Consider the following 25,799-nt stretch of genomic DNA (forward strand, 5'->3'; position numbering starts at 1 on the left):
TATTTACAATTTGTATATTTGATTGCTGTGGGATGTTAATAGGAAATAAATGTTCAGTAAATATAATGTTTTTAAATTCTTATAAGTATGCATTTAATTTTGATAGGAAGAATAACAGAATTACAAAGCAAAGCCTGTGTTGATAAACCTAATGTATCAATATTGAATAAGCTTAAAGAGGAAAAGATAAATTCAGGGAGAAAATGGTATTCTAAACTCCATTATTTTTTCTATTTTTTGTTTTTAATTACTCAGATTTTTTTTATAGCAAAGTAATAATACATATTTTATTTACTTCATAACTTTTTTTTATAAAGTAAAGTTTTCCCATTTTGTTTTTTCCCTTAATATTTATCTTCATATTTCATCCCCCCCCCCTTATTTTGCCAAGTATTTTTTCTGAGCAAGTTTGTACTTACAGAATTTTTATCTATTTGATTCAGTCTCAGTATAAGAAATTAAATTTTATTAATAACTGATACAAATGTTCTTATTCAGGTGATATAAAACGTTTTATTATTTACTTTCTATCAAAATAAAAAAAACATTCGAAAGCTGATTCCAGAGAGGATGCAGTTGTTTTCTATATCTGATCCAAACCTAAAGAGTATTGAACTTTGATGTTACATCGGTGTCTGTTAATTTATAAATCATTATCATTCCACTTTATTTGTTAATGAGCTAAATTGACATAAAAACGAAAGGATAAAATCAGTTGTGATGCCTAAAGTCAAAGACCTACTAGTAATTGTTTTGCATGTTATGTACAAAATGTTCTATCACCATTAAAATTTGACGTTGATTTTATTGCCTTTTTATTTACAATCATTCGGATTTACAAAAATGAAGACAAAAACTTTCATTAAATTCCATATTTAAGTACAACCTTTTGCAGTTGTCGAGATTCTTAACTTATTCCAAAAAATATTTTTAACAATATAATAAAATTAACTAAACAAGCAGTTTAAATAATTAGACAAGCTGAAATCTTTTAATATTTCGCTTTGTTTTTGTAAAAATATAGATGGTTTTATCACCAATTAGTTCTTTGAATAGTATGATTTTAAAAAATATACTTTACTTAATCTTTTTTTATAAAAGAAATTTTTTCTCTCAATATTTCGAATTTTTATTAGTTTAGCCTACGGCTTTTGAAAACAAAACAGTGAATCCATTGGATATAGAAAATTTTGAATTGTTGTCATGCTTAAATAACAAATCTTATTTTATTATTTTTTTAAAAAATCTATGGCCACATAGTAGTTGCCTGTTATTAAATATTGTTTTCTGATTTATTCAGTTGCGTACAATTCATTAACCATTCAATATATTTAAAAACAATTGCATAAAAATTTATTTTCAAGTATCAAAATACACATTTTGATTCAAAGCCAACATTTAGAAAAAGTTATACAAAATGTATAATATTAATCAGTCTTTATTTTTGTGAACTGTCTTAATCTTTGTGCAAGCTTGATATCTGCTCTCTCCCAGAATTCTTCCAAGCTTTCATTCTCTTCATTGTCACTTTCTGTTAAATCATTTTGAATATGATATTTGGAATCTTTATTGTTTAAAAAGGGATTTGGAGAATACTTAAAACTTAATTTCTCTTCCTCAACATTTTTCTCTTTATTTGAGGATCCAAAAGTAAAAGCTTCATTTTCCTATATAAAGTGAATAAATTATTATTAATTTAAACATTATTTAAACATAGAAAATTATTAATGAATTATTATAAATGTCATCAATTTGTCAAATTAAATTTCAGCTTAAAATGATAGCTTAATTATGTTTATATTAATAATGTTCTTGAAGACAGTACCTGGAGCAATAAAAATAATTCATCAATATTTTCACACTTTTTGCATGTTATAAACATATATGTGAAATATATTCTTAATTTTTTTTTTATTTTTTATAATTTATAGCAGGTGTAAAAAAATAATGTGGTCACTTTTCAATCATCCAGAAGTTTTTGAAACATAGTTTATAAGCCTACAAATTTTTAAAAAATAAATGTATTTGACAAATTATTAGGTAACCTAGATTTTTTATAAATTTTAAAAAGTTACAAAAATGATAAGTTTTAAGACTAAAAAAAACGTATTTTACAATTCCTTTATTATACCTCATTTACAGTTGCTGAGACAGCTAAAATTCACATATCTTTCCATGACTTTAAAATCAATTGTTCAAATTTATTCCTAAGTTGTTTGTAAACTTCATTACTCATATACCAAATGTTAAATCTCGGTGTGATCGTTAAATCTCGGTGTGATCAAAGAGAGAAAAATACTTCCTGGTTAAACATATTTCTGATTCCCCCCCCTCCCCCGCTGTCTTAAAAATTCTGTTGTGCATAACTTTTGTTTTGCATCATGTTTATGTTTCAGCTTTGATGTTGTAAATATTTTAGACTTTTAAGAATTATGTAATTCTGCCTTTAATAGGATTAACTGCTTTGATTTATATTAATTATAAAGCAATTCTGGTTTTTAAAAAAAACAATAAAATTTGCTTTGTTAGATATTATAGACAATATTTCGTCTTGTTTAAAGAAATGTGATTCTATTAAATTATAAGAAAGCTTAGAAAAAATTGGTAAAATAAGAGTCATAAAATAATCATTTATAGCAATTAACTATCATGAACTGTGACCACCTTACAAATATGATGAGTGAAACCGATTCGTTACATGGAAAAGTAACTGCATACAACTATACAATCAAATGGAGATTATCAACAGCAAAGAGTTAAAAAGTTACAACAGATGATAACAACTAGGAAAACTTTTTTTTTTACAATGAATTATTTAATAAATTATTTACTAATTTTTCATTAAACTGGTTCATCAAACAATTTTAAAAAAACTTAAAAATATTACATAATTTTTAAAATTAAAAGAAATGTTAAATGATAGTTAAAACACATTAATATACTAGGTTATTATTGAAATTCATTATGCTCCTTTAGTACAGGAAGAGACACACTTGTTTTCCCCCTTCAAGAAATCTTATAGAATATAAGAGCAACTTACCTGTAACAAAGCTTTCTCTATTGCTTCTTGGTTATCTTCATCAATTGCAAACTAAAAAATAAAGTTTGCATTTAGAAATCCAACCATCATGCAATTAGAAGAGTAAGGAAAAATCTACTCATTAATAGGAATCTGTGATTTGTTTTAATCTAAAGTCGCATTTGCTTTTTTTTTTATAAGTCAACATACCTCTATAATTAATTCAAAGTACAAAATTAATTTCACTCCGTTAAAAAGTCTAGTCTCTAAAGAAGTTTTCAATATGACATTCTCATCAAAATTTTAAATTCATTTTGGAAATGATTGCTTTTTTTTATGGTCCACACTGCACAGTATGATTTGCATATGCTATGCACAAGTATACATAGAAACATTTTTTCATAATTTTTGTGCAGTTCCATTTTATCAGTATTTATCTTAATAAAAATATTGCAACTGTTCATGCAACATTGTTTACACATTATTTTTTATCATATAATTAGCTTGTCATGCTTACGTTTACTGCATTTACTAAAATTTAAAATATTTTTATTTTGTTATAAAAAAAATTAATTCTGTTAAATTTTCAACTATCGTAACTTTTCATTAAAAGTATATACAGAAAAAAAGAAAATTCTAAGAATTATTTATTAAAATATGATTAAAAGAAGAACTTAAGTGGTTATATGATTTTAAAAGTTTATTTTCAATTTGTTCTAATTGCATAAAATCTTAATGTAAAATTTTACACAAGAGTTCATATGATTTTTATAATTTATTTTTAATTTGTTCTAATTGTAAGTTATCTTAAAGTAAAATTTTACATAAGATAATAAGATAAATCACAATAGAAATAAAGAAAAAGTTAAGTATTGTTTCAACCTCTCAGTACAAGAGGTAGAACAAGAATGAATTTTCAGTGTAATATTTTAATGAGTGAAAATACGAATCGCGATGTTAGATATTTAAAACGCAGAAAACCTGATCATATTGTCTTATTCTTTAAATTGCACAAATGCGGATCACGGTATGTGATAGTTAAATCACACTAATACGGATTACAATGTGTAATTTTTTTAAAATGCACGAATGTGGTTAGTGATTTGTAATTTTTAAATTGCACAAATGCACAATACGGATTGCACTATGTGATTTTAAATTCACACGAATTCAAACAGTGAAGTGTAATTTTAAATCCCAGAAATATAGATTACAATGTGTGATTTTTCAGACTGCATGAATGCGGATTGCAATACATAATTTTTTTAAATCCGACAAATATAAATCTTGATGTGATTTCATAAACCACACAAAAGCGGAACTAGATACCTGGTTTATAAATCGCACAAATATGGATCACTCTGTGTAATTTTTAAATCACGTTAATACAAATTGTGATGTGCAATTTTTAAATTACATGAATATGATAAGATTTTTAAAAGATACTGATACTGATAAGGGATTTTTAAATCAAGTGAATATGGATGTATTTCTTAAAATACAGTACAGAACCTCTTATTTGGAAACCAGAAAACCGGACCGAAATTCCATAAATTTTCCCCACCATCGCTCTAAAAAAAGGAAGAAAGTATAAATTTCTGTATATATTTTTAACTTCATTATTTTTCCCCCCTTTATATCTTATTAAACTTATATATTATGCGCGACTTTATCGTTTTTTCTTCTTTTAAAAACTATTTCTAAATAATGTTTTTTAAGTTAGGTTTGATAAACAATAAAAAATGTCGTTTTGTAGCGTATCAGAAAACCGGAAAAATCAGTTATCCGGAATAGCGATGGTCCCGATCGTTCAGGATAATCGGTTTTCTACTGTAGTATGAATAAAAATCACAATGTGTGATTATAAATTCGCATAAAAAACGGATCATGATGTTTGATTATTAAATCACACAAATGCAGATCCTGATAAATGATCTTTGAATCACAAGAATACGGATCACGTTGTGTGAATTTAAATCTAACGGATATGGATCCCAGCATGTAATTTTTAGATCACAATAATATTGAAGGCGCTGTGTATTTTCAAAATCACATGAATACAAATTGCGATGTGACATTATAAATTCGCACAAGTATGGATCACGATATGTGATCTTTTTAAATTTACGAAATGCGGATCGCGATGAGAGATTTTAGAATCACTTGTATGCAGAACACGATGTGTGATTTTTAAATCGCACAAATATGGATCGCAATGGGTATTTTTTAAATCACGTGAATACAAATTATGATGTGTGATTATAAAGTGGCACAAATATGGATCAGGATGTTTAATTTTTTAAGTCCGACAAATGCAGACTGAAATGAGGGATTTTTAAATCAGGAAAATGCATATTAAGATGTGCTATATTAAAATCATGTCAATACAAATCGCAATGCTGGATTTTCAAATCGCTCGACAAAATTAATGGCTCCAATACCCCAAATCTATAACGAACTGGGAGTTTCTATGATTTTTTAGCATTTATCACTGACAATCATGATTTTCCTCAAAATTTTTTGATGAAGGTCGAAATCAATAAATTTCCGTGATTTTCTATGACATTCCAGGTGCACGAATCTCTGGTTTTTAGCGTGAAAAACATGCTGTTTAAAATGGAAATAAAACAAAACTACAAATAAAACTAAAATACATTAATACAAAACAAAATAGATGACATAGTAATTAGATTAGTAAAATTAAGGTAGATAAATCAGATAACAACATACTTTTGTTTTAGAATCACTTTTAGAGAAACCTGCAACAACATAAAACACAATATGCATAAATTAAGTTAAAAATATTTTCACTAAAATCAATTTGTAAGTGCTAAATTTTCAAGCAATCAACAAATCTTAACAAAATACTTGAAATATTTATAACAAATTCAGTATAATAATACTAGGAATATAATTAGCTTTTTTTTTTCTTGAAAATTTTATGTATTAGACAAAAGTAATTTTTAATTATTTCAGAACAAAAATTTTTATTGTTTTGGTATAGTTTAGAAGAGTAACATATATTTATTCTCATTTTACAGAGAGAAAAAAATCAGTTTTTGTGTGCTTAGATAATATAATTTTATGCTGAGATTATCTCAAAACTTGTATCTTTAACAAATGAATTAAAAAATTAATCATCAAAAAATAAATATTAAGTAACTACAATAAATGAAAGAAACAATAATGGTGGTTGTGGGAAAATAACTAAGTAAAATGACAGTAAAAAGCACAAAAAAGTAAATTACGTAAAAAAATCTTATATTAATTAATAAGTAAAGAATTCTGCCACATTTTATGGCTTCTTCTCAGGACTCAAGCTTCCCGATAAAAAAATCTATATCATTATAGAAATTGCTTAGCTAGACGTTCAGAGTAATTTATCTACATTATTTTTGCTATATAAATACACTCAAGAGCCAAAACATTATGACCACCTTTTAATTACGAGTTGGCCCACCTTTAGCCCGCAACACAGCTGCAACCTGCCTTGGCATGGATGCCACAAGTCCTTAGTAGGTGGCTGGAGACAGATTGTACCAGATGTTTAAGCAACGGTCACTCAAATCCGAGATATTACCACTTAGTGGTTTTTGAACTCTGAGCAGCCATTCCATGACATCCCAAATGTGTTCCATCAGATTGAGATCCAGTGAGTTAGTCGGCCAGGACTGAAATTCAGCATCATGTTCCTGGAACCATTCCAACAGAATTTAAGCCTTGTGACACGGGGCGCTGTCCTGTTGGAAAATTCCAGCTGAAAAAACAGAGGCCATGTAAGGGTGCAACTGGTCTGCAATGATGTTCAGATACTCTGTAGCATTCATGGTCTGCTCTACCATGGGTCCCAGAGACGCCCAAGAGAACGTCCCCCAATGTATAATACCGCCACCACCGGCCTGGGAATGACCTGCTGTACATTGAGGGAGCAACTGTTCACCTGGAAGACGACGCATCCTGACACGGCTATCGGCTTGATGAATGACAAATCGTGATTCATCTGACCCGGCAACTCTCTCTCACTGATTCATTGACCAGTAGCGATTTTCCTGATCCCAGCGCAGGCGTAGCCAGCGATGACGCTTGGCCAGTAAAGGCACACGAGTGGGACGTTTTCTGTGTAGTATACCCAACAGTATTTGCTGAACAGTGTGCTCTGATACTATTCTACTTGACCCTGCATTATATTGGGCTGTCAGCTGAACCACTGTCTGGCTGTGGCTTCACCAAGCGAGACAATCTCCGGCAACCTTTTTTTTGATAGTGTGAGGACGTCTAACATCATGTCGTCTACTGCTGGTTTCATCTTCATTCATCCACTTTGCATAAGTACTAACAACTGTAGATCGCGAACAACCCACGAGTCGTTCAGTTTCGGCTGCCCTCTATCAAAGTCGCTTAGATTCGCAGCCTTTCCTATCACACACAGAAGTAAGTGAAAGAATGATTCTTCAAACTCTCCAGCAACAGTTAAATACCACTTCCACCTGATCACGTGCCTTCCACGTCATCCAGGAGAGTTCATTGCAAAATGTAGGGGTGGTCATAATGTTTTGGTTCTTGAGTGTCTATAATAGAACTACAATTGAAAAATATCTACAACTTCAATAGAAATAAAGTAGTAGGTATAATAAGCTGATAATTATTGGTCCATTCAAAATTTACTATCCCAAGGTTCTTACTTTCAAAAAATTGTATGGTGAAACCATTTATTGCGGAAGCTTCTACAAAATGGATGCTCTCATTATGGAATATTTTTTTTAATTTGCAAACAATTGGCAATGGGCAATTATGCCCAGCGGTTGACTCCTTACACCAATTTATTTATCATTCTATTCCAAAAAGCACCCCTTTAAATATTTTTAAATTCATTTTTTTCCGTTTTTTTCCTTCTGTTTTCTCAATATTGAGTCAAGTGAGAATTTACTCTGATGACAAACTGAGATAACTTGCTTCTTTTTGTGACACTTCTTAATCTGAATGTGCTGAATTTAAATCAAGGGAAAGCAGCAAAGAGAAGAGCAATGATGAAGTTGTCCCACAGAATCACAATGATTTGTTTGAAGATGATGAGCTTCAGAATTAGAATCTGCCATCCTTTTTATAATACCATAAGTAACTTTACACCATGTATGCCACTAGCCAAGTATATCAAGGAAGAAACAAATTTCTCTATTGACCATGAAGTGACTGAATTGGATTTTTACTTTAAGATGTTTCCCAAAATCTTATTAATTTACATTGCCTATTGTACAAACAAAAGAATAAAAATTGTAAATGAACACGAGGAAGCAAGTTTATCATTAGACAGTCAAAGGCCAAAACACATCAAAAGACTAACCAATTCGAAATAATAACAGTTGTTGGAGAAATGTTGATCATGAGCTCATTGGTAAGTCAATAATTCACAGGGAAGTAAAGCCATTCAAAAAGTGATAAGTATGGATTGCTTCCTCTTTTTGATTTTAAAATTATACTTCATTTTCTTAGAGATAAGTTTTTATGCAAGATTGGAGTTTGATCGTTATAAGGCTACCAGCTATAAACCTACCCAGTTTCAAATAGATAGGTATCAACTTCGCTAGATAGTAAGAGTGTTTAGTGTGCCATGTTGACCATAATTATGTTGTTGATCAAGAAATAGAGCCCAACTATCATTACTTCCACAACTAGCTGTTGTGAGAATGCTTCATTTTAAGGGTAGTTTGATTTTTTTCCAATTTTTCGAAATATCTTCGTTTGAGTAAATAAAAACCCACACTAGTAAACAATTCAATGTGTTTTTCAACCACATTAGAGACTTACTAAGAGAGATCACAACATTAGATTTCTGTGCTGTAGGTCAATTAGAAAATTCAGCTCTTCAGAAACATTTCTTTGTCACATATTGTAGTGAACTTTGCAAAGAGCCAGATCTTCCAATTAGCTTGAAACATATACATCAGAAACATAAGAAAACTTTTTCTAAAAAAATTTAAATATTATACCTCCATAAAAAAACTCATCTTGACCAGATTTTGAACTTATCTTGATTAATTTTGGACACACAGTAAAATGATCTCTTTCACTTTCTTTAGGGAATTCTTGCTTACAAAGATGACATTGTTTCATAGACAGAGAACAAGTTAGTAAATGTTTAGAATAAGAATGTTGATGAATTTTACTCTCACAAAAAGGACATTGTTCATATAATGCTTCCTTTTCCTAAAATAGAGAAATAAAGGAAGTATAACCGTTTGAAAATCACACCATTTTTTTCTATAAAAAACAAACACAACTGTCAATTACAAACAAGAAATACAAATTGCTTAAGAGAGATTATAATAACTAACTAAACTATTAGGAAAAAACTTCCTAAGGAAAGTTATGTATTTTCATAACATTTAAAAACAATTTATCGACAAAAATTATTCTACATAAATATCAAAAAAAGCTCTTAACATTTTTTAAATCAATTTTAAAGTTTTATTGTGTTTTCTTAAAATTAAATGACACTGTTGAAATCTTTATTGGCGATCGAAATGGGCTGCAGGTGGCGTAGAGCAGAACTCTTTTCCTATGACAACACTTCACATGCTTTCCCCATTAGCGTGTGGAAAGTCATAGAGGAAGGAAGTACGTTAGTTTCTCTCTTGATTTTCATATAGATTAAAATCTTTTAACTTGAAAAACTATATGGAACTGAAAACTACATTAAACATAGTTCTAAAGAAAAGTATCATGGAAATTTTAAAAAATATTTTTATTAAATAAAAAGGAAAAATATTAAGAAAGGGGAAAATATCGTAGTACATTCCTATACAACTGAAAAGAGAAGGAGAGGGAAGGGAGAAGGGCTAAAGGCATGAAACCGGTCTCTCCCCAGATGGCGTATTCGAGTGTTGCGATCGCGAATAAATTGTTGCATCAATGAAGAGACCAATCCTTATTATAAAAATAAAAAAGTAGGCTTTTTCTGAAATTTAAATGGAAAAAAACTAAATATTTAAAATAAAAGTTCTTAAAATATTTTAATCATTTTTGTGAAGAGTTTTGTCAACAAAAATAAGCATATCACTGCTAACCCCAGCGATGTACAAGTCAAAGAATGCACTTTATATCCGGAAATTCACCCACAATTCAAAACTTATATATAAGCCGACGTGACAAAATAAGATATGCTATGATTAAAAATAAAAGCTCAGGTCTAGTGTAGTAACGGTAGTTGAACAGAGGTTAAAAGAAGCATAGACCTACCCATGTCGCAATTAGACCTTTTAAAAAATTTTTACATCAGTATTAATATAAAGTTCAATTAGTGTATGAAGACACAAGTGAATATGAAGACATCAGAAGTTTGGACAATGTATTAAATCCAGATCTTCATGTGACTGAACAGGAACTTACCAAACTTTAGGAAGAATCTGATTCCGATATAGAATTCATTGGATTTTTGTGTGTTCTTTTCCTTTTGTTAATATATTTGCATTCACCTAAAGATAGGTAAATCAGAATACTCAAAAATAATAGTATTCCTTTCAATTTGTCCTTTTCATATTTTTCTCTTTCAAATGTTACATTTAGACATTCCCTTTTCAACTATTATTTTGAAGTATTTTTATGTTTTGTATGTATGTTATGCGATATTTACTGATTATCGCTGGTGTCTGACAAAAGGAGGAGCAATCCTATTGGTGTTGTCCTCCTGGAATTTTTCGAAGTAAGTGGTTAGTAGTTATCATCTGATTATAAGCAGATTGCTTCACTTTACATTTCTTTCAATTTTATATAACTTTGCAGCTAATATTCAGAAATATACAATACGCATTAAATTGTTACAAAAATACATTTAACAAGCCACAGTTGGCACTTATTGACCAAGCAATTTCAGTTAAGATATATAGATTCATCTAAAGATTGAAATGATAATTATGAAACTTATTCACATTTTGAAACTACCAGAATGCTGAGTAAAAATTTTTTTAATATTCTGAGCTCGTAAGACTGTTTTCTATGATACATAATGAAATAAAGTTTCACAAAACTAATTTTTGTCAAAAAAAAAAAAAAAAAACACAACTTTATTTTAAAAAGTAAAAGATAATCAAACTTATAGCAATACTCACTCTCTTATTTTCATCTGAATGTAAAGTTCCGAACTTATTTCGCAGTTCCACTAAATAAAGAAATAAATTGCTATACTCAACAGTACTGCAAAAAAAGTAATATCATTTCATGCAGTAAATTGGTTATCTATTCAAATGTGAATTTAAATTTCAACAGTTCAATCCGGTGGACAGTCATTAAGAAAATAAGCAAAAAAATATAACTAATGTTGTTGTCAATGTGAAATGATGGCTTCTAAAAATTCTGATTACAGGGCTGCAAACTTTTTACTCATTTTGGGAAAATTTTTTCTAGTGGTAGCTAAGTTTGTTTTGATTATTGATTCTTTGTTTTGTAAATTTAATTTAAAGTTATTTTCCACTCCACTACATGAAAATAATCCAAAAGTTCATATGAAACAATACTTTGTTCCAGCTCTCTCGTGTTAAGGCTTTTAAATGTTGGCCGTCCAATTCCTCATGAGTGACACACGTTATTATGTTGTTGATTCATTCGAGACACTCGACACTTCTGTCACACAATCAGTCAGACTGGTAAGCTGTTAACTAGCAATTCTTGTGTTTCTTGAAAGGCTTGAGTGTAATATTAGTGCAATCCATAATAGCATGTCGGAAAAGCAAACAAAAAAACGGAAGGTTGTGGATGAGCACAGGCATTTCCAAGAAAAGTGGAAATTGGATTATTTTTTCACTTTCGTCAAAGATACAGCTGTATGCTTAATATGCTCAGAGACTGTGTCGACATTAAAAGAATATAACATAAAAAGGCATTACGATACAAAACATGAACAATATAAAAACTTAACAGGACAACTTCGGATAGATAAGTTTAATCAAATGGAGAAAAACTTGGGAAGCCAACAGGCTATTTTTAAAAATCAAGCTATTTTATCAAATACGGCAGTAAAGGCTAGTTTTGTTGTCAGTCAAATACTGGCAAACAAAATTAAACCCTTTGCGGATGGAGAGATGATAAAATAATGTCTGACTGCTGTTGCAGAAATAGCATTTCCAGATAAAATAAATATTATTTCATACATTAGTTTATCAAGATTCACCATTGCAAGGAGAATTGAAGACTTGTCCGAGAACATAGCAACAACGCTTCGTGAACGCATTGCCAAGTTTGAATACTGTTCTTTGGCACTTGATGAGAGTTGCGATATTAGCGATACAGCACAACTGGCTATATTTTTACGTGGTATTGACACCAAATTTAATATTACCGAAGAACTGTGTTCACTGATTCCAATGCAAGGGACTACAACCGGCAAAGACCTGTACGATGAACTAAAGTCTGTGTTGGAAAATTTTTCAATTTCATTAGGAAAGATTATTGGTATATCGACAGATGGAGCACGAGCAATGTCAAGCATGAAGGTAGGAGTATCGGGAAGGCTATTTCAAGACATAAAGAAGGTCACAGGAAGGGAAATATTTGTTAACCACTGCAGAATTCACCAGGAAAATTTGTGTGCGAAAAAATTGAGTTTGCCAAATGTCACAGTACCAATAATTAAACTAATCAATTTTATAAAGTCACGCCTGTTAAATCACCGTGAATTTAAAGAATTCCAAAAAGATTTAGAAACTGAATATGGCTACGTGGTTTTTAATACCGAAGTACGTTGGCTTAGTAGAGAGGCAATGCTAAAAAGAGTATACAACTAAAAAAGCGAAATACGTTCGTGGATATGCCTTTCCTCATTTTGGTAATAAAGAATGGATGTGCGATTTTGGGTTTCTTATCGACATGACTCAGCATGTCAATGATCTTAATGTGGAACTTCAAGGCAAAGGAAAGTTTATTCACAATTTGTATCATAAAATTCAAGGCTTTGAGCGCGAATTAAAATTGTGGAAACAGCATCTTTTGCAGAATAACGTGTTTCACTTTCCACATTTAGAAAAAGAAAACGTTACTACTTCTCAAAAATACGCACAATATATAGAAAATTTAATCAACGAATTTCAATTAGGATTCCAAATGTTCAAAGCTGAGAAGACAGCAGTTTCTATGAAAATGTTTTCCCCGCCATTTAACATCGATGTGGGTACAGTTCCCGAAGACTTTCAAATGGAAGTAATTGACATGCAGAATAATACTGATTTAAAAAATGTATTTTTCTCAGTAAACATCGAAAACTTTTATAAATAGTTTGTGAGCCCTGAGAAATTTCCGCTTTTGACGAAAAATGCAAAGCAAATGATGTCTCTGTTCGGAAGTACGTATGTTTGAGAACAATTATTTTCAACCATAAAATTAATAAAAAATGACCACCGATCAAGACTGAGTGATGCACGATTAGAAAGCTGCGTACGTTTAGCTATCTCATCAATTCCGGCTTATATTTATCAGCTTGTATCGAAAAAAAAGTGCCAAATTTCTCATTAAAAATTTCAAGTAAATTTGTTTTATTGTTCTTTTTTTGTTCGTTTTTATTTTTCATTAAAATTTGTATAAGAAATCTTTACTTTTTTATTCTAATGTTCATTATAAATAAAGTTTTGTAAATTATTAATAAGTGTTACTTTATGTGCGGCCTGTCAAAAAAATTTAAAAATTTTAATTGGCCCGTTGGTTAAAAAGGTTGCTCACCCCAGGTTTAAACCATTGTGGTATGGCAAGAGTTAAAAAAGTTCAATCCATTTAAGCAATATATGAGGAAATTAACATCTTCCCCTTTTATCTTTTTCAAAAAATCAAATGAATAAGAATTTAAAAAAAAGTTTTAATAACAAATTTTTGTTTGTAAAGAAAAAGATATTCTAGATCTGTACTTGTTAACTATTTGTACTGCCTTAGCAGTTTCTTTCAGATTGTTGTATTAGCTGAGTTCAATACTGGTGTCAATAATAGTTTTAAAATTTTATATGGCTCTTTGAAACCTACACATCTATTATATAATGCATATAAAAACCAAAGAAAAAGTTAAAAAAACATTAAATCAAAAACTGATTTAAAATTTGATACAAGTTACAACAGCTGAGCCAAATCAATCGACATAAGTAGTGCCAAAGTGGGCTACCTATATTAAGTGATAAGGCTGAAAATTTACAAATACAATTTGTAAATTTGAAGATACATACATTGAATCAAATAATGAACTCAAGGATCATAATCTAGAAAGATATGCAACAAATTCGGTACCTATGCTTTATTAATGGCATATATAAATTGAAATAGTTTATGTTTAAATTTGAAAGGCACATGCTTCAGCGCAGATGTTGCTAACATAAAAAACAATGAAAAGTATAAATACTGACGCAGTTCTATAATTTACAGTTTTGTAACTTATAGTTTACTGCTTGGGCCATACATTTTAAAATGGTGGTCACACTAAGTCTTTTTTGTGCTTTTATAGATAGGTTTTCTTAGATATTTTAGCTGTTATGACTTAAAATTCTTAAGTAATTAGAAATAATAGGTATTTATAAAAAAAACCTAGAACCCTGAAACTGTTTATTAAATAAAAACATCAGATTATATTGACGTTTCTTTTTCATACTTATGATTGCTCACCTGCTTGTAATTACAAATTTAAATTTTTTGTCTCAAAAGAAAATTTTTTATCAGTTTTACAATATATATATATATATATATATATATATATAATGTTGCAGCGCCACCCGTAGTTAAGCAGACTCCCTCTACATTCTCTCACTGAACGGCTAGGGGGAGCGAGCTCATTAAGATGTTCCAGCTCTAATTATTTTGTATTGCCATTTAAGTGTTTTTGTCATAATAAAAGTCTTAAAACGCAACCCTAGACTACTTTGAAGCTTCATCGACACTCCCCGTCCGTAACATATATATATATATATATATACACACACTAGTGTTTTGCATAATATAGAAAATATAACTAAATTAAACATATGCTTATTGTTTCACCATTATAGTTAGCATCAGCAGGATACATGTTTGTTTGTGAATCCACAGAATGGCTAGGGTTTGCTTTTTCAAAATCAGAAAATAAACTTTTAAATGCTCCCGTAATTCTATAAAATGCACTAGTCTCCTGAAAATCAAAAATCCTTATTTATAAAAGCAAAACTATTAATTTCACTTAGTACTAGTTATATTTAATACAGTACAGAACCCGTTATCCGGAAATCAGAAAACCGGAACGAAATTCAGTAAATTTTCACGCCATTTTTTAAAAAAAATGTTTTTATCCTCATAAGATTTTAGGATTTTTCTTTCTTTTTTTAAAGATGTTTACCTTACCATCATTTTGGAAATAATCATTAGTGTATTACTGCATCGCTTTTTCTTCTTTTTAAGATTATTTCCGAATATTATTTTTTTTAGTTGGGTTTTTAACAATAAAAAAAAACGGCTTTTTGTAGTGATTCAGAAAACCGAAAAAATCATTTATCTGGAATAGCGATGGTGCCGATCATTCCGGATAATCGGTTCCCTACTGTAGCATATAACAATTGCAGTTTAAAAGTCTTTTATTTAAAAACCTTTCTTTCATACTAAATAATAAATAAATACTTAAAATTTACTTGCAAAATTTAAACAAATATTTTCGTCTCAAAATTTATTTAACTCAACCCTTTATAGGCAAAACCAACACTGCTCACAATTAACATCAAGAGATGGCCAAAGTAAATCGGTCATATTTTACGAATGTTTTCTGCTAAGCTCCAGTAATCTTAATAAATGCCACTGATTGTGGAAGGTTCATGGAGACTGGAGGCAGAGGATGAAGAAAACAAATGGGATGGAGAAATGTCAGATCTCACTCGTTGAGATGGGGAAATAAGCTGAGGGCTTTAAATGACACTAAAGAGAACAAGCAAAGAAAATATGTCTAAAACTTTTGAGCTAATAGACATCAGACACCATAAAAAGCAACCTTTTTTTAGTAAGTGACTTATTTAACCTTCTCTCACCCTGCGAGAGTTTGGCCTCCACAAGACTTCTATCTGCTTTCTAAAAAAGAAATATGGACACTAGTTGGTTTATAAGTTTCCAATTAACAAACTTTTTTCTGAATGATAAAATTTCTTAAAGATACAATAATTCCCTTAAAATGGATGAAATAAATATGAACAAATGTGAAATTAATATGAAATAAAAACATGAAGACATTTATATTTATAGCCTCTAAGAGAAAAGAATTTCCTGGAGTGTTTAGAGTTGGCAGCCTATTAAACAACCTTCTAACCTTCTGAAAGTTAAGACATTGGGAAATATATAGAATGTTAAGATTATTTTTAAAGTTTGAAAAATAATTACTACATATAAAAAAATTTAGGTAATTTCGCGGAGATACATCGCAGCATTTATGATTTAAAACATTAAATTTTGGTATGTGTGGCATATCTCATAAAGCGGTTTGACCTGAGTATTTTTTTTTTACTACATAAACTTCAAAATTCTATTTTGTTGAATTGATTCATCAAAATTTCATTATTACTGTTTCCTTTTTTTTTTTATCTTATGCAGCGATCAATTTTTATAATTTACTATCAATAATTATTTAAAGAATTAACAAAGTGGGCAAAAAACAGTTTGTAAGAATGGAACAATAGTGCAACAAACACTCTCCCTTTCAACCAAAGAGTTCATCGATGAATTCTCCCGCAACCACTCTGCAAATAGCCTCTTACAAGACAAGGATTGACGGATGCACGATTCCCCTTTCTTTTTCTGCAGGTGTGAAGAAAGAAAAAAATGAAAGTCATTCTCTAAAATAAATGAGTTGGATGATATGCTTAAATGATCTATCTGGAAAGTCAAGTTTTTTCCCATTTTCAGTTGAAGGTCAACTTTATTATTTTTACTCTTGGAAATATACGATTACGAAATGTAGAGATGCTTGAGTAAATTGATGCAATGTGATGAGCAAGTGGATAAAAGTAACCACCATATTTATTTTATATTTAATGTTTATTTTAATCATTTCTAGCAGTTTAATCATTTGATTTATTTATAACTAGAATATCATAAATTAATTATTAAAAAAAATATTGCATTCATGATCATTTTAAGCTTTAATTTTGCACAAAAAGACATTTGTTAAATTTTTATGTCATTTTTTAAAAAAATTTTTAAAGGCTTTTAGCTGTTTATCCTTTGGTAATTTTCTAAATTTAAAATTAGAAAAAAGAAATGGTATGCATTTGTGTAATACAATTTTAATAAAAATAAGACTTATTTAATTTAATCATTATTAATATTTTTTTCAATTATTGTAAGTTCAGCAGTTTAATTATTAGATTTATTAATATTTAAGTTAATTATTTCAAATCAAATTACAGCAAAGCGACATGATGCGATTGCCCTATATGGTGAACTTTGTGCGAAGTAAGATTCTTTTTATCAATTTATTGTATTTTGATAACTTAGTTTAATTATATTTAGGTTCTTAATCAGTTTGCATAAAATTTGAGTATTTTAAATTAGTATTTAAAGTATTTAACATGTGTTTGGGATTCTGTTGTATTTAAATTGCATACTATTGTACACTGTATAATTTTGTGTACAGTTGGAAAGTTATGATAAAACTGTCTAAATGCATAATTTCTGATTTTAAGTAAGATTGTATATTAACTTATTGTATATTTAATAATTATTTTAAATGTTTAATCATTTATTTTATATACAGCTTATTATTTGTAAGATATGCGGTGTAACTCCGTGAATGATTACTCAGTAAAATTTTGTGAGTATATCCAATAGTATGGCCCTTCTGAAGGAAAACTTTTATTTTTTAGTTAGATTTTGCAGGTGTGGTGCATATCCCAGGGCAGTGTATCTCTGCGAAATTACGATACTTATATTTACTTCCTGATTTTGAAAAAAATCTTACTTTTAATAATTTACTTATTAAGCTTTTATATGAATACAAGAAATTTTTTTCTGGGAACTTCTAGGTAATAATCAAAAACATTAAAATATTGGTTTAAAAAATAATTCCTACCAAATAAAGATGTTGTCAGTTACTATCTTTAAACCTATTAATCATATATTTATTCAATGCACTTTAAAATAATATTATGGGTGGTCAGACTGCACTGGGTTGAGACGCTCTTTTAAAGCGTTTTCAAAATCTTTATAAATCTGAAACATTTAAAAAAATAACTGTATTGATTTTTTAAGACGATCCAAAAATTATTTTAATTAGGATGAAAAAATATCACTGCGTTTTATTTTATAGCTTAGTTCATTATGTTGAACTTTAATTGAAACTGCACACTTTTAAACATATTTTACTCCATGTGAACTTCCTCCATGTTTCTCAATTTCAAAATGATACATTGTCTCATGAAATATAAAAAATAAGTGTGTGAAATTTAGAATATAGATGCATGAAATAACGGTTTGTTTTAATTCTTCCTAACATCATAGCATATATTTGTTGAGTTAGGCATTTGAAACCCTACTTTATTAATACTCAAATGCTATATACACTATATATGTATTCAAATGCCTATGATTTTCTTGTTTAAAGAAAATAAAAGCTTCTTACTTCTGAATTTTTATTCTTTGGCCTTGCTCCAGAATCTTAAATAAATTATGGAAATAATAAGTTATTCAGAAATTTTTTTTTAAAATCAAAATAACCATTGAAAATAGCATATATGCAAGAGAAAATAAGATTTCTTCATATCAAACTTTTTAAACGAATCCCACAATTACAGAATTATTTTTAAAAACAAAGTAGCTTTCCTGTTGAAATAATGGTGTTTAGTGAGTACAAAGCGACTGAATATTGCATAATTTTGAAATTCGAAAATAATTAGTTTTTAAATAGTTTCTTCAAAAATATAGGTTAAACTAGCAAAAAAGTAATTAAAAATTTTTTGATTTTAAATGTTTTTGTTATTGTAAAATGAGAATTAAATAAAATCATAACTTAACTGTCATTTTTAAAAATTGATAAGATATGCAGTAATAACAATGTAATTTAAAAATACAATATTTAAATAAATTTTTTTATTTGAACATTATTTGTAGTACCTATTTGAGTTAGCAATAAAAGTGGGATCTTAAAATCAACACAGTTTTTATAGATAGACTAGACTTTAAATGGCATTCAAGACAGTAACATAATAAAAGTCTGATCAAAGTAGTTAATCTACTGTCACCTTTTTCAGACATTTTTGGAACCACTTCAAAACAACCATACGACACACCAAAAATTGATAGTTAGCAAGCTTTTAATAATAATGCAGTTAAATGCAACAAAAATTTTAAAAATAACAACATACTTAATAGAATTAAAACTTTTGGTATTTAGCCTGTTGATCTGATCTTGCACTGTAAACAAATTTATGACAATTGAAAAAAAAAAGGAAGGGTGTTGATGGTGAAATGAATTTTTATAAAAAAAAAAAAAGAGAGCGATTAATAGTCCTTATTCCAGTTTGTGTCATAAATTACACATTCACTTTGTTATGAAAAAAAAAAGATAAACGCCTATGAATAAATTTTGTTTTTACAGTTGAATTTATAGATAATATGATTTAATGTCAAAGGGTTGATTTTAAGATCTTAAATATGCAAATAAATTAGTGCAAAAAATAAATAAGTTACAAAATTCAACACAAATAGGCAATTTTTTTGCATGTTTTTATTGGATAGGATTCACATTTTTGACCTTAAAGTCATAAAAGATAACTAAATCTAGAAAATATGGTCAATTTGAAAAGTTGAGTCATAAAATATGTAGTCCTATTAAAAATTTTGCTGTATTTCTGGGAAAATTTTTCAAAATGAATAATTAGTTTTTAAATAGTTTCTTCAAAAATATAGGTTAAACTAGCAAAAAAGTAATTAAAAAATTTTTGATTTTAAATGTTTTTGTTATTGTAAAATGAGAATTAAATAAAATCATAACTTAACTGTCATTTTTAAAAATTGATAAGATATGCAGTAATAACAATGTAATTTAAAAATACAATATTTAAATAAATTTTTTTATTTGAACATTATTTGTAGTACCTATTTGAGTTAGCAATAAAAGTGGGATCTTAAAATCAACACAGTTTTTATAGGTAGACTAGACTTTAAATGGCATTCAAGACAGTAACATAATAAAAGTCTGATCAAAGTAGTTAATCTACTGTCACCTTTTTCAGACATTTTTGGAACCACTTCAAAACAACCATACGACACACCAAAAATTGATAGTTAGCAAGCTTTTAATAATAATGCAGTTAAATACATGTATTTATAAAATTTAGTTTACAAAAACATTCACTATCTTTCAATTTTCTGAAACCACATAACATTCAATAAAAAATTAAATAAGTTTTAAAAAGGATGGCAAGTTCCTGTAAAATACATGATAAATTTTTATTTAATGTTTTTGTAACCAAATATACTCTTGATTATCTGAGCAAATAAATTTAAAAAATATCTAGGTGATTGCAAAAGTCCGTGTTTAATTTGAATTACTTTAAAGAAAAATGTAATATAGAATGAGTTTATAAGATAGAGACAAATAGAGCAGGGCAAAAAAGGCAAGGAACTCCTTTATTTTAAATTAAAAATCGAGCAATATTTCCACATTTGGTCAATTCAAAAAGTCCCATTTTTTACATATTGCTCAACAGAACCTGGCTCCAATTAATACATTCTGCAGAAGAAATAAAAATTGGGGTAATAATAATTAATTAGAAATAATAATTAAATGGAATAAAACAAGCATCTAATTCATTATGCAAAGAAAAAATTTATAAAATGTTGAAAAAAAGTCTATAGTAAATAATGGAAAATACTTTTTTTAAAAACATACATTGTATTTTATTTGATTTCAAATTGGGAATGAATCTTTGCAATCACTTGATATGTATTTCAATAGTTAACTTAGTCATTTATATTTTTAAAAAAACTTACTTCGATTAAGAAGTGACTTTCGTTGTATTTTTTTATAATCATTACATTTGGTTAAATGAGTCTGTAGATTTCCTTTCAAGATTTTATTACAATAACGACATTTTTTTGATTTACAGACAGTCAAATGAGAACCCATTCCTCTTATTGGAATATATTTTTGGCACACATTGCATTTTAAAGCAACTTCATGGAAATCCTAAAATTATAGATAGAGTTTATATCATTACTCATAATTTGTGAAACTGAAATCATTTGTAAAATTAGGTTTTATTAAAATTTTCAATATTCATTAGGCTTAAACCATTTTTGTATAATAAAATTTTTGTTTTAATATGAAATATATCATTTTAATATAACTACATATATAAAATAAAAATATATCAATTACATGTTTATTAAATTTAATGGTACTAGATAGAACATTCTTATAATTAAACACAAAAACTTCAAACTACCTTCTTTTTTGTGCTTTCTTTATAAAGATTATATTTATATTATAAGAAACTGCTATATATTTGACATAAATATAAAATTCTAAATATATATATATATATATATATATATATATATATATATATATATATATATATATATATATATATATATATAAAAGTTCAAAATGAAGATAAAACAAAGGAAAATTACAGATATTTGAAAAAAAAGGGGGGGGGGGAAAGAAAAATAATAATAATAAAAATAAGAAACAACTTGAACAAAAGAAAAAAGGATAAATTTTTTTTAAAAAATCCAGAAAATAAAAGATATAATCAGCCCACACGATTATATCCGCAAAAAAGAGTGCTTTCTGATATTGTCTCAATATAGCCAAAGCAAAATATATTAATACAATAGTGTGAGGAGCACTAAAAATTTTTTTTTACTAAAATTACAACAAATAAAATAGAACACAAAAAGTAAAAATGTAACACGTAAAAACAGAAAATAAAATAAGATAAAAAGAAAAAACAGAATAAAACATAACCTATAAAGCGAGTAGCAAATTCAAATGCACAGGAAATTTTTCAAGAATGATTTAAAAAAGATTTTTATAACAAGATTGCCAGATTGCAAAATATGAAAACAAAGCGCAAATTGAGCGTAACTAGAGTTTTGTTTTAAAGTGCCATTCGTACTGCTTTGCTGAAGTGCGTTTGATTTGTTAGTTACCAAGGATGGTCCCGAATGCAAAACTTGCCCTAGTACTGACAAAAAACATACATTTCTTTATAACGTTAGCTCTAAATCTTTTTGTAAAATATAAAAATGTTTTTTATATGTTAACCTGCGGTTCCTGTAACATGAAATATGTTGGACAAACCAGTAGCACTTTAAAACAAAACTCCTCTAGTTACACTCAATTTGCGCTTTTGTTTTCATATTTTGCAATCTGGCAATCTTGTTACGAAAATCTTTTTTAAATCATTCTTGTAAAATTTCCCGTTCAAGTAAGTACAGTTGAATTCGCTACTCGCTTTATGGGTTATGTTTTATTCTGTTCTTTCTTTTTATCTTATTTTATTTTCTGTTTTTAAGTGATATATTTTTACTTATTGTGTTCTATTTCATTTGTTGTAATTTTTGTGAAAAAAATTTTTGAGTGCTCCTCACACTATTGTATTAATATATTTTGCTTTGGCTACATTGATACAATATCAAAAAGCACTTTTTTTGCGGATATAATCGCGTGGGCTGATGAAAATATTATAACTTTTATTTTCCGAATTTTTAAAAAAAATTTTTATCCTTTTTTTCTTTCTTTCCAGTTGTTTGTTATTATTTTTACTATTATTTTTCTCCCCCCCCTTTTTTTTCTTCCATATGTCTGTAATTTTACTTTGTTTTATCTTCATTTTGAACTTATCTAATGAGTTCCATTTATTTGCAGCTTATGCGCAATAAATGAAACTTATTGTTTTTCTTAATTTTATTTGTGTTTTTTTGTATTTATGGTGAAAAAAGAGATGCTTATGTCAAATGAAAACAAAATAAATTACAAATTAAATTTTAAAATAAATTTCAAATCTTAAACAATAAAAATCATTAACTTGAAAAATTTTTAAACCAAAACCAGCATTGTCAAAAATTAGGTCTTACCCAAAATTTTACAGTTTTAAATACTTCACGTTGACACAGGATAATAAATCATTAATATAATATAGTCCATGATGAAAACTGCTTAAATCCAGTGAATATGAATTACAATGATTTTTAAATTACATTGCGATTTTTTAATTCGCGGAAACACGAATCGCTACGTTTGATATTTAAATCATGCAATATAATATAATATTGTGATTAAATATATCGAAGTGTGACTTTCATATCATATGAAATCTGAGATCATATTACGTTATTCTTTGAATTGCATGAATGCGGATTGCTGCATGTGATATTTGAATTACGTGAATAGGAATCATGATGTGTGAGTTAAATCACCTAAACATGGATCGCACTATGCGATTTTTAAATAACACTAATATGGATTACAACGTGTAATTTTTTTAAAAAAAAATCTTAAAAATGCAGTTTGTTATTAGTAATTTTTAAATTGCACAAATGGATCTCGGTGAAGGAATTTTTAAATTGTAGGAATACGGATCACACCATGTACTTTTAAATTCATGCAAATTCAAACAGTGATGTGTAATTTTTGAATCGCACGAATATAGGTTACAATGTATGATTTTTCAAACTGCATGAATGCCGATTTCAATGCATGATTATTTTTAAATCGGACTAACATTAATCACAAATGCGGATCCAGATGTGTGGTTTTTAAATCGCACAAATAAGGATCGCGCTTTAGATCACATTAATACAAATTGTGATGTGCAATTTTTAAATTACACAAATACGAATCATGGTATGATTTTTAAAAATCACACAAATGCAGATTGTGATAAGGGATTTTAAATCTAAGAATATAGATCACACGGTGTATTTTTTAAATCATGTGAAAACAAATCTAGATGTGTGATTACAAATTCGCACAAATACAGATCACGATGTTTGATTCTAAAATCACGCAAATACGGATCACGATGTGTGAATTTTTAAATGTAATGGATATGGATTTATAACAAATAATTTTTAAATCACATGAATAGTAAAGGCGCTGAGTATTTTTAAAATCAAGTGAATACAATTTGCGATTTGAGAATTTGAATTAGCACAAATACAGATCACGATGTGTGCTTTTTTTAAAATCAAACAAATGCAGATCGTGATGAAGGATTTTTCAATTGCACAAATGAGAATCACTATGTGTGATTTTAAAATCACAGAAATATGGATAGCACTATGTATTTTTTTAAATCATGCGATTACAAATTCTGATGTGTGAATTTAAATTTGCTCAAATATGGATCAGGATGTGTAATTTTTAAAATTACACAAATTCAGATTATAATGAGGGACTTTTAAATCACGCGAATGCAGATCATGATATGCTATTTTTAAATCATATCAATACAAATCGCAATGTGGAATTTTCAAACCCTTTTAAAAGGATTAAGGGCTCCAATACTCCGAACCTATGACGAACTGGAAATTTCCATGATTTTTAGCATAAATTACTGAAACACATGATTTTTCACAATTTTCAATCAAGGTTGAAATCATTGAATTTCCACGATTTTCAATGACTTTCCAGGTGTGTGGATATCCGGCATATTTTAAGCATGAAAAACATGCTGTTTATTACGAAAATACAACACAATTACAATGAAAATTAAAATACATTAATGCAAAACAGAACAACATAGCAATTATATTAGTAAAATTAAGGTAGATAAATTAGATAACATACCTTTGTTTCAGAATCGCTTGGAGAGAAACCTGCAACAACATAAAACACCATATAAATTAAGTCCATCATTTTCGAGAAAAGCAATTTTTAAATGCTAAACTAGTAAACAATCAGCAAATTTTAACAAATTGCTGGAAATATTTATAACAAATTCAATATAATACTAGAAATATGAAAAGCTTTTTTTTTTTTTCGAAAATTTATTACATAGAATCATTTTTACTTATATCAGAACAACAATTGTTACTGTTTTGGTGCAGTTTAGAGTTTATATTAACATATATTTATTCTCATTTTACAGAAAAAATCAGTTTTGTGTGCTTAGATAATATAATTTTATGCCAAATATTATAATTTTATTATCTCAAAAGATGTATCTTTAATAAATGAATAAAAAAAAATTAAGAAACAAAAAATAAATATTAAGTAATTATAATAAATGAAAGAAACAATAAGAATGGTTGTGGGGAAATAACTAAGAAAAATAACAGTAAAAGCACAAAATTAAATTACATAAAAAAGGCTTATATTAATTAATAAGTCAAGACTTCTGCCCCATTTTATGGCTCTTCCTCTGAGCTCTCGATAGAAAAACTCTAAATCATTATAGAAATTGCTTAACTAGACTATTAGAGAAATTTATCTATAGTATTTTTGCTATATAAATATATAATAGAATTACAATTAAGAAAATACCTACAACTTCAGAAGAATAAAGTAATAGGTATAATAAGCTGATAAGTATTAGTCCATTCAAAATTTACAATTAAAAGGGTCTTATTTTCAAAAAATTGTACAGAGAAATCACTCATTGCGGAAGCTTCTACAAAATAATCCTCTCATTACAGATTTTTTTTTAAAATTTCCCATGAATATTATACGAATAAACCATTATATACATTCACTGTATGGCGGACACTCCTCTAACTGGACAGTTATTTGTACCCCAGAATGTTATTTCAATTTCTTCAAACTGGACCCAATAAAAATATTTCTATTTTAAATTTT

The 25,799-nt window shown here is 28.0% G+C and overlaps 1 protein-coding gene across 13 annotated transcripts in view; it reads right to left on the reverse strand.

Moving 5' to 3' along the window:
• Positions 1–1,330: 1,330 nt before the first annotated feature.
• Positions 1,331–25,799, reverse strand: part of LOC107451978 (uncharacterized) — an 85,272-nt gene continuing 60,803 nt past the window's right edge. For 7 of the 13 annotated variants that reach the window (XM_087161333.1, XM_087161325.1, XM_087161324.1 and 4 more), the window contains 9 exons: positions 24,792–24,820; positions 20,984–21,179; positions 18,612–18,646; positions 15,020–15,146; positions 11,125–11,174; positions 9,007–9,223; positions 5,750–5,778; positions 3,041–3,091; positions 1,331–1,667 (listed from right to left, as the gene is read on the reverse strand). In XM_087161333.1, coding sequence (XP_087017459.1) covers positions 1,428–1,667; positions 3,041–3,091; positions 5,750–5,778; positions 9,007–9,223; positions 11,125–11,174; positions 15,020–15,146; positions 18,612–18,646; positions 20,984–21,179; positions 24,792–24,820 — 974 coding nt within the window. In that variant the 3' untranslated portion in view covers positions 1,331–1,427. The remainder of the gene's footprint in view (positions 1,668–3,040; positions 3,092–5,749; positions 5,779–9,006; positions 9,224–11,124; positions 11,175–15,019; positions 15,147–18,611; positions 18,647–20,983; positions 21,180–24,791; positions 24,821–25,799) is intronic. The other 6 variants (XR_015433123.1, XR_015433125.1, XM_087161331.1 and 3 more) reach the window with 4 other exon arrangements.

The sequence above is a fragment of the Parasteatoda tepidariorum genome, chromosome 4 (assembly GCF_982258835.1).
Source record: "Parasteatoda tepidariorum strain Cologne lab strain chromosome 4, Ptep-v5.0, whole genome shotgun sequence".
Lineage (NCBI taxonomy): Eukaryota > Metazoa > Arthropoda > Arachnida > Araneae > Theridiidae > Parasteatoda > Parasteatoda tepidariorum.